This window comes from Cygnus atratus, chromosome 1 (genome assembly GCF_013377495.2).
Source record: "Cygnus atratus isolate AKBS03 ecotype Queensland, Australia chromosome 1, CAtr_DNAZoo_HiC_assembly, whole genome shotgun sequence".
Lineage (NCBI taxonomy): Eukaryota > Metazoa > Chordata > Aves > Anseriformes > Anatidae > Cygnus > Cygnus atratus.
The window spans coordinates 26,542,954-26,557,383 of NC_066362.1; the positions used below are offsets into that span (position 1 = coordinate 26,542,954).

General features: G+C 41.9%; 1 protein-coding gene across 3 annotated transcripts in view; it reads right to left on the reverse strand.

Moving 5' to 3' along the window:
- Positions 1 to 1,151: 1,151 nt before the first annotated feature.
- ST7 (suppression of tumorigenicity 7) overlaps positions 1,152 to 14,430 on the reverse strand; it is a 145,798-nt gene continuing 132,519 nt past the window's right edge. For 2 of the 3 annotated variants that reach the window (XM_035544053.2, XM_035544054.2), the window contains exons 13-15: positions 11,337 to 11,429; positions 8,183 to 8,322; positions 1,152 to 1,475 (exon numbers count right to left, since the gene is read on the reverse strand). In XM_035544053.2, the coding sequence (XP_035399946.1) occupies positions 1,380 to 1,475; positions 8,183 to 8,322; positions 11,337 to 11,429 (329 nt within the window). In that variant the 3' untranslated portion in view covers positions 1,152 to 1,379. The remainder of the gene's footprint in view (positions 1,476 to 8,182; positions 8,323 to 11,336; positions 11,430 to 14,430) is intronic. The other variant, XM_035544055.2, reaches the window with a different exon arrangement.

Below are 14,430 nucleotides of genomic sequence, written 5' to 3' on the forward strand. Positions count from 1 at the left end.
CCTTCATCTAATAGCAACACCAATAACAGGAGCTTTGGCTTTGCTCACTAATTTCCTCATTGATAAACAAATTTACCTCCTGCTAATCACAGTCCCTGAAACTGCTCAGCATTTTTAAAGCCATAGCAGTGTCCCGTGCCATGTTGTACGTTTCAAAGTTGGGCTGGCAAAGTTGCCTCTCTTTCCCCGCTGCCTGAGATTAACGCTCCCTCATCTGGGAGGCGAGCCGAAAAGAAATCCTCGAGGCATCTGTAAGGGTGCACTTTCAGTTCCTGACAGCGGGGACTACTTGCTTCAACTTCCAGGTCAAACCATCGATTTTAGAGCTGGCCTCATGGCAGAGGTGTCTGCGGGACATTTCCAGCTACAGCGGTAAGTTACACACGAATCCTCTGTCTAAACTGCTCCCAGCACTCGGGTGAGATTTCCTGAGGCAAGCACTAATGACAAAACTCCGACCTCTCTATTAATTGTGCATGAACCAACACTAATTTCATTAATGAGCTTCTGGTCTGAAGCAACAAATATTTTATAGTGCTGATGTTTAATCCGTACAGGAAAAGGTACCGGCTTTTTCATACTCGATGAGCACTAATAACGCAGGAAATCTCAGCAACAAATACACAGAGGCATGAATGCAGCAGCCACACAATGCAGGTGGATTTGTCCTCAGTTCTCTGCTGCTACTTCTGTTGTGATCTGTGAACAACCAACAAAGCATGGAGCTTCTGGAGGTGCTTGAAATAATGTGACGTGAATAAAATCTTTAAAGTGTGTGGACTTCTTGAAAATTCACATGCAGGTAAAACTGACCTCTGGGCAGGGATGGGAATCAGAAGCCCGATGCGCCACTAAAACCACCCGGAGAGCTGACACTGTCTCAAGCAAGAGACTAAAGCTGCTTGAAGCAGGAGCTGTAAGCGCCGAGAAGCCTGGCCTAGACCGTCTGCAGTGGTGAGGGCTTCACCCCGGCTGAACTCTGCAATAAGAGGCAGCGATTCTGCTGCTTTCAGCTGTGAGGTTATTAGTGTTTCTTCATTAACTGAACGGAAAGCCAAGCCCTGGTTGTGGTGAGGCAGATACAGCACACAGATGTTTAAGAACACAAAGTACAGTCTGACTTTGAAGAATAAGCCAGAAGACAGCGATGCTGCAATACACAAAAAGTTTATTTTTAAGTTTGTCTTTTCTGAAGGCAAAATATAATAGAACCTAACATCAATGTATTTTGTACAACAAAACAGTTTTCATATGAGAACAGACAATCCATGAAGAGTTTTTAAGTCTTAGAACTGCTTCCCTTTTTATCATGCTTTCTTGTGGTCAACAAAAAGTTGGCACAGAAGACGTCATGGCAGTCAGTCCGCGGGTGTGCTCCCTCAGATCCTCGTCAGCTGGTGCCACAGACTGGAGGGCAGGATGCTTTCCACTTTTTCCATCACGAAATTTAAAGGGGCAAAGAGGGTGCTGAGAAACTGCAAAGAAATCAGATACACGTTCAGGTCAAAATCCAGGACACGATACTCATCAGGAGAAAGCTGTCCGACATGACAAACTCTTGCTGCTTGCTTCTGTAAAACTCTCTAGCATTATAAAAATGAAACAATTCATGCATAAAGCCTTTCTGCCAAATTCTGAGCCTCACATATATACAGATTTCTGGAGTTTGCAGTCAAGCAAGAAAGAGCTCCATTTCTACAAAGATCAAAGTGATGCACTACAGAAGTTTCCACAAATCTAACATCCTGGACTGAGGCTCACACTGAAGCCACTAAAAGCTCAAACCAAATCCTACTGAAGTGAAGTAGGCTTCATTACACTCATTTTATTTACAATTACTTAATAATACAATTATTTATTTTATTTGACATTACACTAATTTTACTTCAACTGTACACATTACATGGAGGTACTCCGGGGCCCTACGCATGTGTGAGAGAATACAACAATGTGCAGAGTCGGCCACCTCGAGACTCTGAACACTGTGGCTTCCCACTGTTTTGGCTGACACGATTTTGCCAGAAATACGCAGTTCTGAGTGGAACTGAGCAGCAAAGAGCTGCATGAGATTTGTGTTTCAGTTACTGCTGTGCAGTCAGCACAAAGCAGACGAACTCTGCTTACTACCCTGACGTGCCTATTAAGTCTCCTTAGGAGGTCAGTATTAAAGCCGATCTGGTGCTGGATGTGTTCTTCTTTTGCCCATAAGAAGTCTCTCTCCTGACAAAACGAGGGCACCAGACAATACATAACACATGTACGTTCCTTTTCATGCTGTGAATTCAGTCCGTGCATTTTAAAGGCAACAGTAAGCACTGAAATTCTTTTTTCCCTTCTTGGACACGTTTGCATACAATGCATACCCTACATCACGGTCAGCTTGTGCATCATGGAAGAATCAGGTAGCACCGTCACTGGTAAAGAGATTTTGTCATAAGCACAGGTCAAAGAAGAAGCTTTTCCTAACTGCGGCCGAACAGAGTATTGCAGTTGTAGCCCTATATAAGAGCTGTCAAGCTGTGTAACATGAATCAAAGCTGAATGAATGCAGCGCTGACCTCCCTAATCTTAGAGTTTGCCATTACTTCTCTCAGTGGCTGTTGTGGTTTAGCCCGGCTGGCAGCCAAACACCACACAGCCGTTCGCTCACCCTCCCCCCTCCCTCTCCGGGATGGGGGAGAGAAACGGGAAAGTGAAGCCTGTGAGTTGAGATAAGGACAGTTTATTAAGACAGGGAAAATAATAACAATAATAATAATAATAATAATAATAATAGTAATAATGTGTACAAAGTGATGCACAATGCAATTGCTCACCACCCGTTGACCGATGCCCAGCCTATCCCCGAGCAGCCGGCCCCCCACCCCGGCTAGCCACCCCTATATATTGTTCAGCATGACGTCAGATGGTATGGAATACCCCTTTGGCCAGTTTGGGTCAGCTGTCCTGGGTCTGTCCCCTCCCAGCTCCTGCTGCACCCCCAGCCTGCTCGCTAGCAGGACAGAGCGAGAAGCTGAAAAGTCCTTGGCTTGGTGTAAGCACTGCTCTACAACAATTAAAACATCAGCATGTTATCAGCGCTCTTCTCATCCTAATCCAAAACATAGCACCCTGCCAGCTACTAGGAGGAAAATTAACTCTGTCCTAACTGAAACCAGGACAGTGGCTTAGCCCAAGTGTAACCATTCCCCTGGTTAAGCTGTGAACTGTTTAAATAAACACGTCCCATAAATTGTGACGAATGCAAAAAGCTCATCAGAGGCCAACTTCTGCTCGTTGTGCAGCACTTGATCTAAGTGGTAATCTAGCACCAGCGCACGTACGTGGATAAAACTCAGCTTTGTGACCAGTGCTAATTGCCTACTTGTTAAATCGATTAAGCCTCATTTGCCTGACGGTAAGTTTTATTGCAATTCGCAGAATTTTTGTTCCTGAAGTACTTAATTATATCCTGTAACAAAGTTTCTGGCGCTGAGATGAGCTACGTCTTTTTCCACCTGGAGAATCAGCTGTTTTACAAAGGATAATTGCAGTCCTGGGTACCAAAGCCTGGCTCCACTGAAGTCCAAGCAAAACCCCTGCTGACAGCAAGTGGTTCAGGATGCCACCTACTCTCTTGTTCAAGCCCACGTAAATGGGGTGCACTGAGGCTGTCCCAGGGGCTGTCTTAAAGTCTCCTCTCATTCTAAAGCGTTGACGTTTGCCTCCTGCCTTCTCCTTGCTAACCCCTGCTCTGCCATGATATTCTCGCTCACGGGGCACAAGCAGCCCGTCTCTCACAGAGCCAGCTATAACCCTGACCCCACAGCTCAGTTTCTCTTCTCACTGGTAATAAAGAACCCAGTTCCTGGCCCTGAAAGCTGCAGGACACAAGGGGTTCCTCTCAGCTGACAGCACTGCAGCGTGGTTAGTGCAAGGCCTGGTAGCCAGCCACCAGGCTGCTGGAGCAGGGCACGGTGTGTGGCCCTTGGAAAACTGGTGCTCCTGCCCTCCAACAGCACTGGCAGCTGCCTATCCGGCTTGTTCACCACCCAGGAGGGCTTAGTCTGCATCGCACATTTTTGTTTTAATGGTTTTTGCTCTTCTCTTTGGTACTGCCTTTTTTTTCCCCACACAGAACAGAAAAACCAGCACCACGCAGAACAGAAAACCCAGGAATTCAAGGTGGCAGAGCTGGTGATGGGAGACCTGTGAAAAGTTTGCTATCGTTATGTTGTACTTTAAAGGATAACTAACAACCTGGCTATTTCAAAGCTGGCAGAAGCAGATTTCCAGGACCACCTTCTGAATAATGTCTGATGAAACAGACATGGAAAAGTATCTTTTTAAGCTTTTCCACGGCATAGCCAGTATTTGTATGAAGGAACTGACCCTGTGATCTGACCCACACACTCTCTACCTCTGCGGCTGTAGAGGTCCAAGCAGATGAAAGATTTCCCTGTGCAAACCTGCTTGCTGAGCTGAGGTCTCATCCATCATACAAGAAATATTGCAACAGACCAGGTCGGTGATCTCAGGCAAACAAAGGAATCAAATCAAAGACAGATTAGTCCTTCTGAAGTTTCACTCATCTTAGTAATTTGGTGTGACTTAACTAGGCACTACACTTCTAGACACTTGACTTGATTTGATGTATTACATAGTGACTCCCTTGTTAATACTTCTCTCAATTTTGTTTAAGACACATTCTCATTGCTGCCATGTTATGAAGGATCTGCATTTAGATATTATGTTTCTGCATGATGATGAAAGACTTCCAAACGCATTTACACTGTGCAATTGCATCCAAGCCATGCAATCAGAAATTTGTTTTGCTTGTATTCGCATATTGAGCAACCTCCAAAAGCCTCATTCGAAAGTCTAGCAAAAACTAAAAGCATAAGCTAAGAACACGCGTCTCCTAACCAAGCAAAAATGCTCAGATCTGTTGTCACTTTCAAGTTACTCAGGCTGCCAAAACACTCAAATGGAAGAACCGGATTCTTCTCATTTCTGTATGGGAAGAGTCAAGCTTACTTCCAGGTACAACGTTACAGACTTGGCTGGATGCATTGGGAATATCTGCACTTGCTGCTGACCTGGCAGGCAGCGTTCAGAGCAGGTTGTGGCTCCGAAACACGGGGTGCACTAATGGAGTTTGGTGAATTCCTGTGAGCCTACGTTCAACCTCCCAGAAGAGGAAAACGGCTTTAAAATATCTTTGACTTCTGCGTCCAGTGGTGTAACACACGCTGCTCAAAGGGACTGCCACAGAGGCACAGCCTCACACAGGGAGGTCCTCAGCACTCAGGGGCTTTCTCTGCCTTGGGGAGTCTGTCACTGCCGGCTTCACATCTGTGGTCCTAGGACAGCCAGCTAGCTGAAGTGGGGGTCTTTTTGTGAGAAAATCAGTTTTCTCTAAGTACAGATGATCAAGACTTCTGTACAAATTGAATTTTACCTTGAAATTGTATTTTTTCCTTCAGTAAAAGCATGGACAGCTTAGCATCACTGGATTTAGTTCCCATTGTAACCAGCATTTCTCCTTTAGCTCTGCAAACAGAATCCGTGAAGCCTGGTCTCATCATGCGTGTGGACTCTCCTCTTTAGTAATGCCTCCGAACTCATGTAGCAACCCCTCCTGGGTGCTACCAGTCTTCCTCTTTCACCCAGTTGCCCATTTTCACAAAATTGTGCCAGAACACCATGTCTCTGGGACTCCTACACGTCTGATTTGACTGTAACTGACCAACTGGCCAGCAGTTAGTAGAGTGCATGGAACAGATGGGGCTAGAAAATGTCACTTCTGTGATTTCTTTCCTTTGCTCTCTCTCCTTCTTCCTTCCCCCTTGACATACGAGATTAATTGCTGTTACTAACACATTTGGCACCTAGATTTGTTGCAGACTAATTCATGAAATGGAGTAGATATCTACATACGCGTTGGTCTCGGCAGGTTTTTCACCAATTTGTATGTATGTCAAACCATCAGTAGACAAGTCTGGAGCCCCTGTGTGCCAGGACAATGAGAGCGTCTGGGTTAACGGGCTACAGAAGAAGTGCAACAAGATGCTTCCTGGAGAACAGGTCAAAGCCATCACCCGCTCATGCTAACTTACTTAGTGTTTGTGAAATACAATAACTATCAACTTACAGTAACATAAGCCTGGGCTGTGATGATGATGTTACATCTGTGAAATGCTTTTGGGATTGGGAGGCATAGAGAAAGAATAATCTTGACCCATTAAAACACAGTTTCGTGCTGTTTGTAATACACCACATGGCAACGAGCACTGACCATACAGGAGTAGGTAACACAATGCATATAGCTACAGCAACAGTCAACACACTCATCTTTTAGCTATTTATGAAGCTATTTTCCCTAAAACTGAAAGGGATGAGCCATGGCTGGTCAACCTTTTCTATTCTGTTCTGACGCAGCCACGTTTCAAAGAGCTGGCTGCCGTGATTTTCTTCAGTCTCGTATACCTGGGCTACTTTTCCCAGAGGAGATAACAGAACGAGCCGTCTGAAGCAAAGCCTTTTTGTGAGTCACAAAGGGAACGTCACAGGCTTGGATTCTGCCCTTCCTATGTACAACACAAGCTGTGGTATCTGTTCCATTAGTTTAACACCAATGGCAGCTGCACTTACACATCAAGGAAGCAGATCCTTCTAGAGAGACCCTACTCCCCAAATGGCCTTGGAGCCTGCAGGCTCCACAAAACTGAGAAACAATTACTAACATCACCATTGTAACTTCTGGTATCTCTGTCTGATTACACTGAGTAACCACAGCCAGGTGAGTTAAGCTCACACAAATATGCTACCAATTTTCTCCAGTTCCAGTAGCTCACTGCCTGCAGTAGATACACTCAGTGCAAAACCTGATCGTGCCGCCTGCTTGACATACACCCTTTGTTCAGGATACAGGGCTGACAAGCACTGGGACAAGTCTTAACAGGGACAGATTTCATCTCATTAACTGGCAACATCAGAAAACTGAAGATTACACTGAAAGAGCACCCAAACAATGGTCACGCATTGCAAAGACCGAATGAAAAAACAAAAATGCTTAACAAAGAAGCTTAAGAACATATGCCTGAGTTGCACAATTACTGTCCACCAAATGCCTACATATGCACTTGAGAAACAAGAGAAAAGAATAGCATTTCAGATAATCTTCAGCACTTTTTACTGACAGAAGTGGTATCTTTTGCTACAGCATATCTTATTGTCTGTCTTCTAGAACTAATGAAACAAAATTATTGACACTAGAGCCATTGCTGCACCAGATGTCTATCACTCACAAGCCTGGGTTGTAGAAGACCTGGCTCACTTGCAAAGGGAGCTTGAGAAAATATTTATAATCTGGAATTTGACAAAGCCATTCAGCTTAGTTTTCTTCACCCCTGCCCCCTCAAATTCAAAAGCCCCAAAGCCACAAGACCTACATCAGATACAAATATATTTGAGAAACCATATTCTTACAGAGGATATTCATCATTTCTTGGAAGAGGAGACAGTTTTTTGATCATCCTGGAACTTTTCTAGAATGCCATTTTTTTCATGTCCTAGAACATCAGAACAATGATGTTCTTGGCTTTGCAATAAAAAAAAAAAAAGTGTGAACAATTCACGGCCTTTCCCCCTCAGCCTCCAACTGTTACTAATCCTTAGTGGATTACAGAAGCAGAATTAGCACAGACTTCCCTGGATGCAGTTAAGAGAAGTTATGAGGGAAATACTGATGGTACTTCTTTCATGGGGAAGAAACAGAGAAATTTCCCCTCGTTAACAGCAGACTGTTTCTGCTCATTCTAAGAGTTTGCATTGCACTGGGAAGCATGGTACAGTCATTAATGGTTCTACAGTAAATACATGAGTTCTGGAAACCATAATTAGTTATTTTATTGGATTATGTATGCAAACACAGATATTACCTTTTCCAACCGAGACCTTTTTTGGCAAAATCACAGGAGATCTAACCTAACAGAAGAGCCATGTAAACCAAAGAAGACAGTGGTGTGTTTCACTGATTAGAACCCTTAAGAGTTGTTCAATGTCCCTGCTCAGACATCCCGTGATGTTTTATTTATATTACTGAATGTGCAGATGGTTAACACTCAGAAATATTTCTCTCAGCTCTTCCTGTATCTGTGTCTTTAGTTACCAGAAGAGAGCAGCAGCAGAGAATACTCACAGCTTTTGCGAAGACCCCCATAAGCTCTGGGAACTGATGTGTCAAGAGGGCTAGCATGGCTGTGAAAGAACAGAGTCCAGCAGTGAAGAGGATGAAGAAGGGAAGCTCTTTCTTGGGGTAAACTGAAACTTCATGAAATGCTGTAGAAAAAAGAGGGAAGGAGAGGGCATTGAATATAAAAACAAACAACATTCTTACGTGGTTTTAAACAGTCATAGACACCCCAAGATGCTTTTGAAGAAAGAAACGTACAGAAGATCTGAAACATCTAAGGCCAATGCTATTGTTGTGTCAGCTATCTTACTGCCAAGTAATTCTGATCTCAAGATCCTATCTAGCTTACTCTGACCTACCTATACGCTACTTTTGCCTTCCTTATGTCAGAGCAAGCTGTAATGCAGCTATGCAACTACTAACCCCAGAAAACTAATCTCCAAGTAAAATACCCATTTTTTTCTGTAGGTCATTGACTAGCCATATGGCTGCATGTTTGCTAATGCTGATAAACAGAGAGTGCAGAAACATGCACCTGTGAGCAGCAGTGAGAGCAGTCTTTCAGCAGCCACATGGCTGTGGATTGGTTTAAGCAGGCTGTAAAACTACATTCATTGTAACAGTAAATTCTGGGGGTTACATCTGCAGAACCAAGGAAAGCTATCCTAATAGTAGGACATACACACACATACTTTCAATTCCAAATGTTCAGAATTCTTTGTATCCTTACAACAATACAACAGCTTTTGAAAGTTTTGAAAAATGAAATTTAAATTACCAGGGAAATTTTGATGTATTTGTTAGTATACACTAAAAGGAATGCAAAAATTTTCTTGACTCTGGTTATGAAAAAATCACTCACTGGGCTTTGGAGGAAGCAGCGCTGAGTAAGCTCAAAGGGTTGGAGGAGGACAAGGAGCACTCTTCTAGAAGATTATATCCCTTAAACCTTTATGGTGGCTCTGATTCAAGGTGAAAATCTGGCTGGGTTGCCAAAAGGTTTGGTGAACTCTTATCTGCCTGCTTCACTCATTCAGTCCATAGTTTGGAGTTACAACCAAGATATACGCAAACTTTGAAATATTTTTTTTTCTACTACAGGACCAACCTCAAAGCTTCACATATACTAAATCCCATGACTATCTATACACACAAGACATTACTCTTCCATTTTGTCTACTTTCTTTGCTTCAGTGATCAGGTCTCATCTCACCATATGTGCACACAATATAAGCACAGGGTAATCCAGCAGCATGGCAGAGCAATATTCTTGACTGAGTTCCTCCAGAGTGGAGTGGTTTCCAATATAAACAGTATGAATTCTTAAGATTTTTAATTTAAATATTATAAATAATATGTTTAATTTGGGGGTTTTGTATTAATTTGGTACAAAAAAAAACCAAAAAACACCATAATTTGCAACTTCCGTCTCATTAAATTTAGAGCTTGGGAAATACCAGGCCACGGATTTTTATGTCTACAATTTCTGGTGTGCAGTTGTTTGCACGTGCCTTTGACACAGCCTCAAACTTATTTTTCTTGTGTGTTATCAAGTCATGGCTAAAGTTATGCGATTGGTATTTTTAATTAGAATAGCCTATCAGATCTCAGTGTTCTGATATCACTCCAGCTGACTCTCCTTTGATTCACATGCAATTAAAGGGTGTGGACAGGTATGAAAAACCCCTTTAACCAATCTGTGCCTGTCACAGTACATTAAACCCTTCCCTACTCAAAACCAAGAGATTTTGCAGTGAAATGCATTTCCCATAACTGCAGGAACAAAACATGACTATCTGGGTATGTTGTTAAATAGTCCCTTGCTTCTAACATCTGACAAGAAAAAATAGTTGTGCATCTACAACGAGAGTGCCGAACTATTCTGCATGATTTGTCATTCCTACATCTCCTGACACTCCACCCTCCCCAGTTCAGTATCCCTCCGAGTAACACATGCAGAGCACTCGACGAGGTGTTGTTATAATTAGGGTGATTATAATGGGGTGGGGAGATACTGTAGGTTGCCAAGGATTTCTGTGTAATATCAGTGAGAATGCGCTGTTAAGGAGACCCTCACAGTGAGCGTACTTTAGCCATCTTATTCTCACCTTATGTTTACCCAGGCTCATTAAAAGTAGCAACACGTTTTTTAGCCCAAAGCAGAGAGGTCATGAATGAAAGACTACAAAGAGAGCAAATGCCCTCAAAACCAGCATGCCCTCAAAACCAGCATTCCCAGCAGAAGCAGGCTGAGTTTTACTTTTTCAAAGAATTCTCTTTATTGCTTCATCTGAATAGAGAAGGTGAGAGAGGAATCTCCTCCCTTGGATCAACCTGTGTTTGTCTCCTCTGCACTTGTGCGTGTCCCATGTGTGCTCACAGATCCCACTGCCTTTGGTGAGAAAACATGTGGGAACGAAGTGTAACTGGCTGCTTCAGCTCTTCCTCTGCATTCTTGTGCTCCGCTGCACGCACCGCAAGTAGTCCCATTAGCTTGTTCTAAAACTCTTCCCGAGGGCCGGATCTGTCTTTATAGCTGTATCTTGCAGAGCACTGGGAACTCTGCTGGCACTTAGCTAATACATACCATAAACATGTATGATAAATGACTGAGATATTTTCACATCAATCTCTTTATAATAGCACACACATCATTACATGAAGAAAACCCTTTCTTGTTATTTTGGATGGCTTTTCAGAAAACGTCAAAATAACCTGTCAAAATAACAGCTGCATTAATGATCCAGCCGTCCTCAGGCAGGTTTGATCTTGCTTTGGAATTAAGTAGCTAGTGTGTCTACACAAGACTAACACGGCTGTGCAACTGTGCTCTTGGTTTGATGTGTTGTTATCCTAGATAAAAGATCAGACACATTTTCCACTGTCTTGGCAAAAGAGAAGTAGCAAGATCTAACAGATTTATATCTCCTCAGTAATCTCACTCCCTATCTCCACACTGTTGACAGCAATAAAGATAGCTAATCATTATGAACTATGGCTAGGAACTGCCTTTTAAACAATCAAGTGAGCTCCAGAGACTTGCTGTCAACTGCTTACTCCAATCCAGCATATTCAATTTAAAGAGCATCGGTAGCAATCGGTATGGCGAGACTCACGTAAACACTTCTTTGATGCCAACAATAAGAAAAGTTGAACGTACATGGTAGTAGTTCTCTATCTGCAGTTTCTGTACAAATAGGGTAAGGGTAGAAAAGATGTCCTTTTTCCAGTGGATAGGGGATCATTCTGAAAGCTGGAAAGAAAATAACACCATGCATGAATTACCGTGAGTGTGACAGTCACTGAAGCCATTTAACTCTATTGACAATTTTGAAAAACAAACAGAAAAAGTAAAATGTTTATATTTGGTTACAGTTTATATATTGATAAATTAAATGCCAAAATATAAATCTACACTTAGCTTTTGATACTGAAAACAGTTGTTTTCTTTTATTCTTGGGAGTGTCAAGTGAGACCATGTTGCAGCTATGTACATAAATGTTTGCACGATCATAGCCCAATATACTTTAACAATTCTATGGCCAAATTTACACATTTTGTCTTAGACTTTCATGCCCCAGAATTTTTAAATTTCAGGGAAAGAACTGTATCTGATCTAACAGGTGTAGCCTGCTAAAATGACCAACCAAGCTTGTGAATTTTGGCCAATACTTGCAATCTCTGTGTATCAAGCATACTAAAAGTTGCATGAAAAAGAGTCCACTACTAACCCCAGTGATTTACCCATCACACTCCAGCAATACAGGTAACATGGATGAGTCAAGCCCAGAGAACCAGTTTTCCAACACAGTCATGTTTTCATTTTGTATTTGGCAATCAAAGATTAATATCGAATTATTAAAACCAGGTTCCTCAAATACATTCTTTTTAAATGCACCAGATAAAGTCAGGTTTCTGCTATAAATCTTCAGGTCATGGATAAAATAATACTTAATCTTACATGCTTTTAAAATTGAAAATAATAACGGAGAGGGAGGGAAATGGATTACTAAATCTGTCCTGTGGTGATGTCATAGGCCATCTGAGTTATGCTCATGTGGTTTATGGAAACATCAGTGCACTTGACTGAATTATAGCTCTGCAATCAATGCGTCCTTTTCCATTATCCTATATATTATTCTCACTGTTAAAATGTCATCAACGTGTTATTCTCACTATCCCTATGAACATCAGTCACTGAAGCAATATTTTCCTCACCAGATGTCCTAGAAGCACTGTGTATTTTAGATATTAGGTACTGCCCACCCCCACGCAATAATATTCCATTATCTCTTGCTCTAAGGCAACTGAGGAATTGGTACCTCAGTGTTTTCAGTGGTGCACACTGCATTTGAAATAATATTAGCTGTAATTTTTGTGCAATTGTGTGTTTATTTTTGATTACTATATTTAAAGCAATAATATAATAGTCAGAAATCCTCAAAGCAGAGTAACAACTAGCCAGTGTAACTTCAGCTAACGTGTGGTATTGGTATTTCTTTTTGTATTTGAGAATATTTGAATATTGTTTAAAAAATAAAAACATTACGCATGTAATTTCAATATTTGGAATGCAGCCATTCTATATTACGTGTGTATGACTATCTACATCTACATAACACACTGTTTTCTGGGAGATTATTGAGATAAATCATTATAAATTTTTCTCTGTTGTCAGGAACTTCTTACACTGAGATAGAAAAGATATTCCATGCCTCAGCTCTTTGTGAATCAAGACTCGTGTTTCTAAGTGCTTCTACAAAGTAAAACTGCCTACCTAATAACTATTTTCTACCTGAGGAAGTGCAAAATACTGTTGAATTACCAAGACCCTTTTCAAAAGAACCTAGAAACCTCTCCATGCAATGCATCCTCTAGGAGAAGTCCTCATATGATTTTCTTTAATATCAGAACATGATCTGCATCAGGAAACAATGAATTTGAATCTCAACCTCGACAGCACTATTACGAAGAAATGTATTTGCATACAATCTTGGAATGATTCACAGATTTTGTTAGATAGGTGGTATTCTTTCAAGGTCTTCCTAATGTACAAAGAATGTCTTTACGGACAGAACCATGCTTCTTCCTTGCAGCTGCTTTAAATATATCTAATTAATTATATTCTGTATAAGATTTTACAAGCAGCACTGTTATGAAGTAACATGGCAATTCTGTCTGTTAGGCTATAGAATATTTGAAGAGGCAGAGGGATAGCATTCTTTGTTCATACGAAGTGTCTGCACTAACAGACCCAAAATGAAGATATCAGGTAATTGAGGCCACAGAGGTCAAAAAATGGCTTGCTAGTGAGCATTTGCTGAAGGGACCAGGAAATTCAAGTATCTACAGTCTTGGAAGCACACTTTCAGAAATCTTGCTGCTCCTCCTTTCCTCTGGAGATTTGCATCAGTCTAAAGCAGTGAGTATCTCATCCATCAGCTATCATCATGAACTTCAGGATGCATTCTGTGTTTTCCACTGATCTGATACGTATGGTGCTTCCCGATAGATCTATTCTTACCTCAGAGCCAGTTAGGAGGTTTTAGACAACTGCGAGAAGGATAGAGATACTTACTTCGAGAAACAGGAACAACCACCATCAAGATGTCTCCATTCACACTAGTTGCCTACACTCACAGTCGGTGGGAAGAACTGGGCAGTTGGAAGCATCTCATTCTAACCTAGATGTCTAAAGCAGGTTGGAGGAACCAGTATCTATTCCCTTCCATTGATGGCAAGGGAGTCTAACGACAGAAAACACAAGCTCATTCAACAAGTTCTGCTCTAAAGATCTGTTTATCCTCATTCTTGAGAGAAAAAACAAACAAACAAAAAAAAAAGGTGGCTTTTCTTCCTCCCGGCTCTCTGCTTCAACATGACATTCATCTGCAGCCTTGGAGACAAAGTGAAACCCAGAGTTGAAGTGACCTGCCAGAGTGACTCTGAATCAGGTACTGCTCAGAGGGAGCAGAAAACCAGAATTCTTGTTCTGACACTAACTAGGAGAATGTTAGGGAAGTTGTTTTTAACTCCATGAACCTCAATTACATACTCAGTATAACAGTGCTCCTTAGGGCTTCATTAGACCTACTGAAATACATGTACCTAAGTGTTGACAAACATTGCAAGAGCATCAAAGTCAGCACGTGGCAGAGGAGCATCAGAGCTTTCAGCCCCACATTTGTTCCCCAAGAGGCAGTCCTAGTGCTGCCAGTGGTACCACCTGTCAGCCCTTAAGGACCCTTAATTTC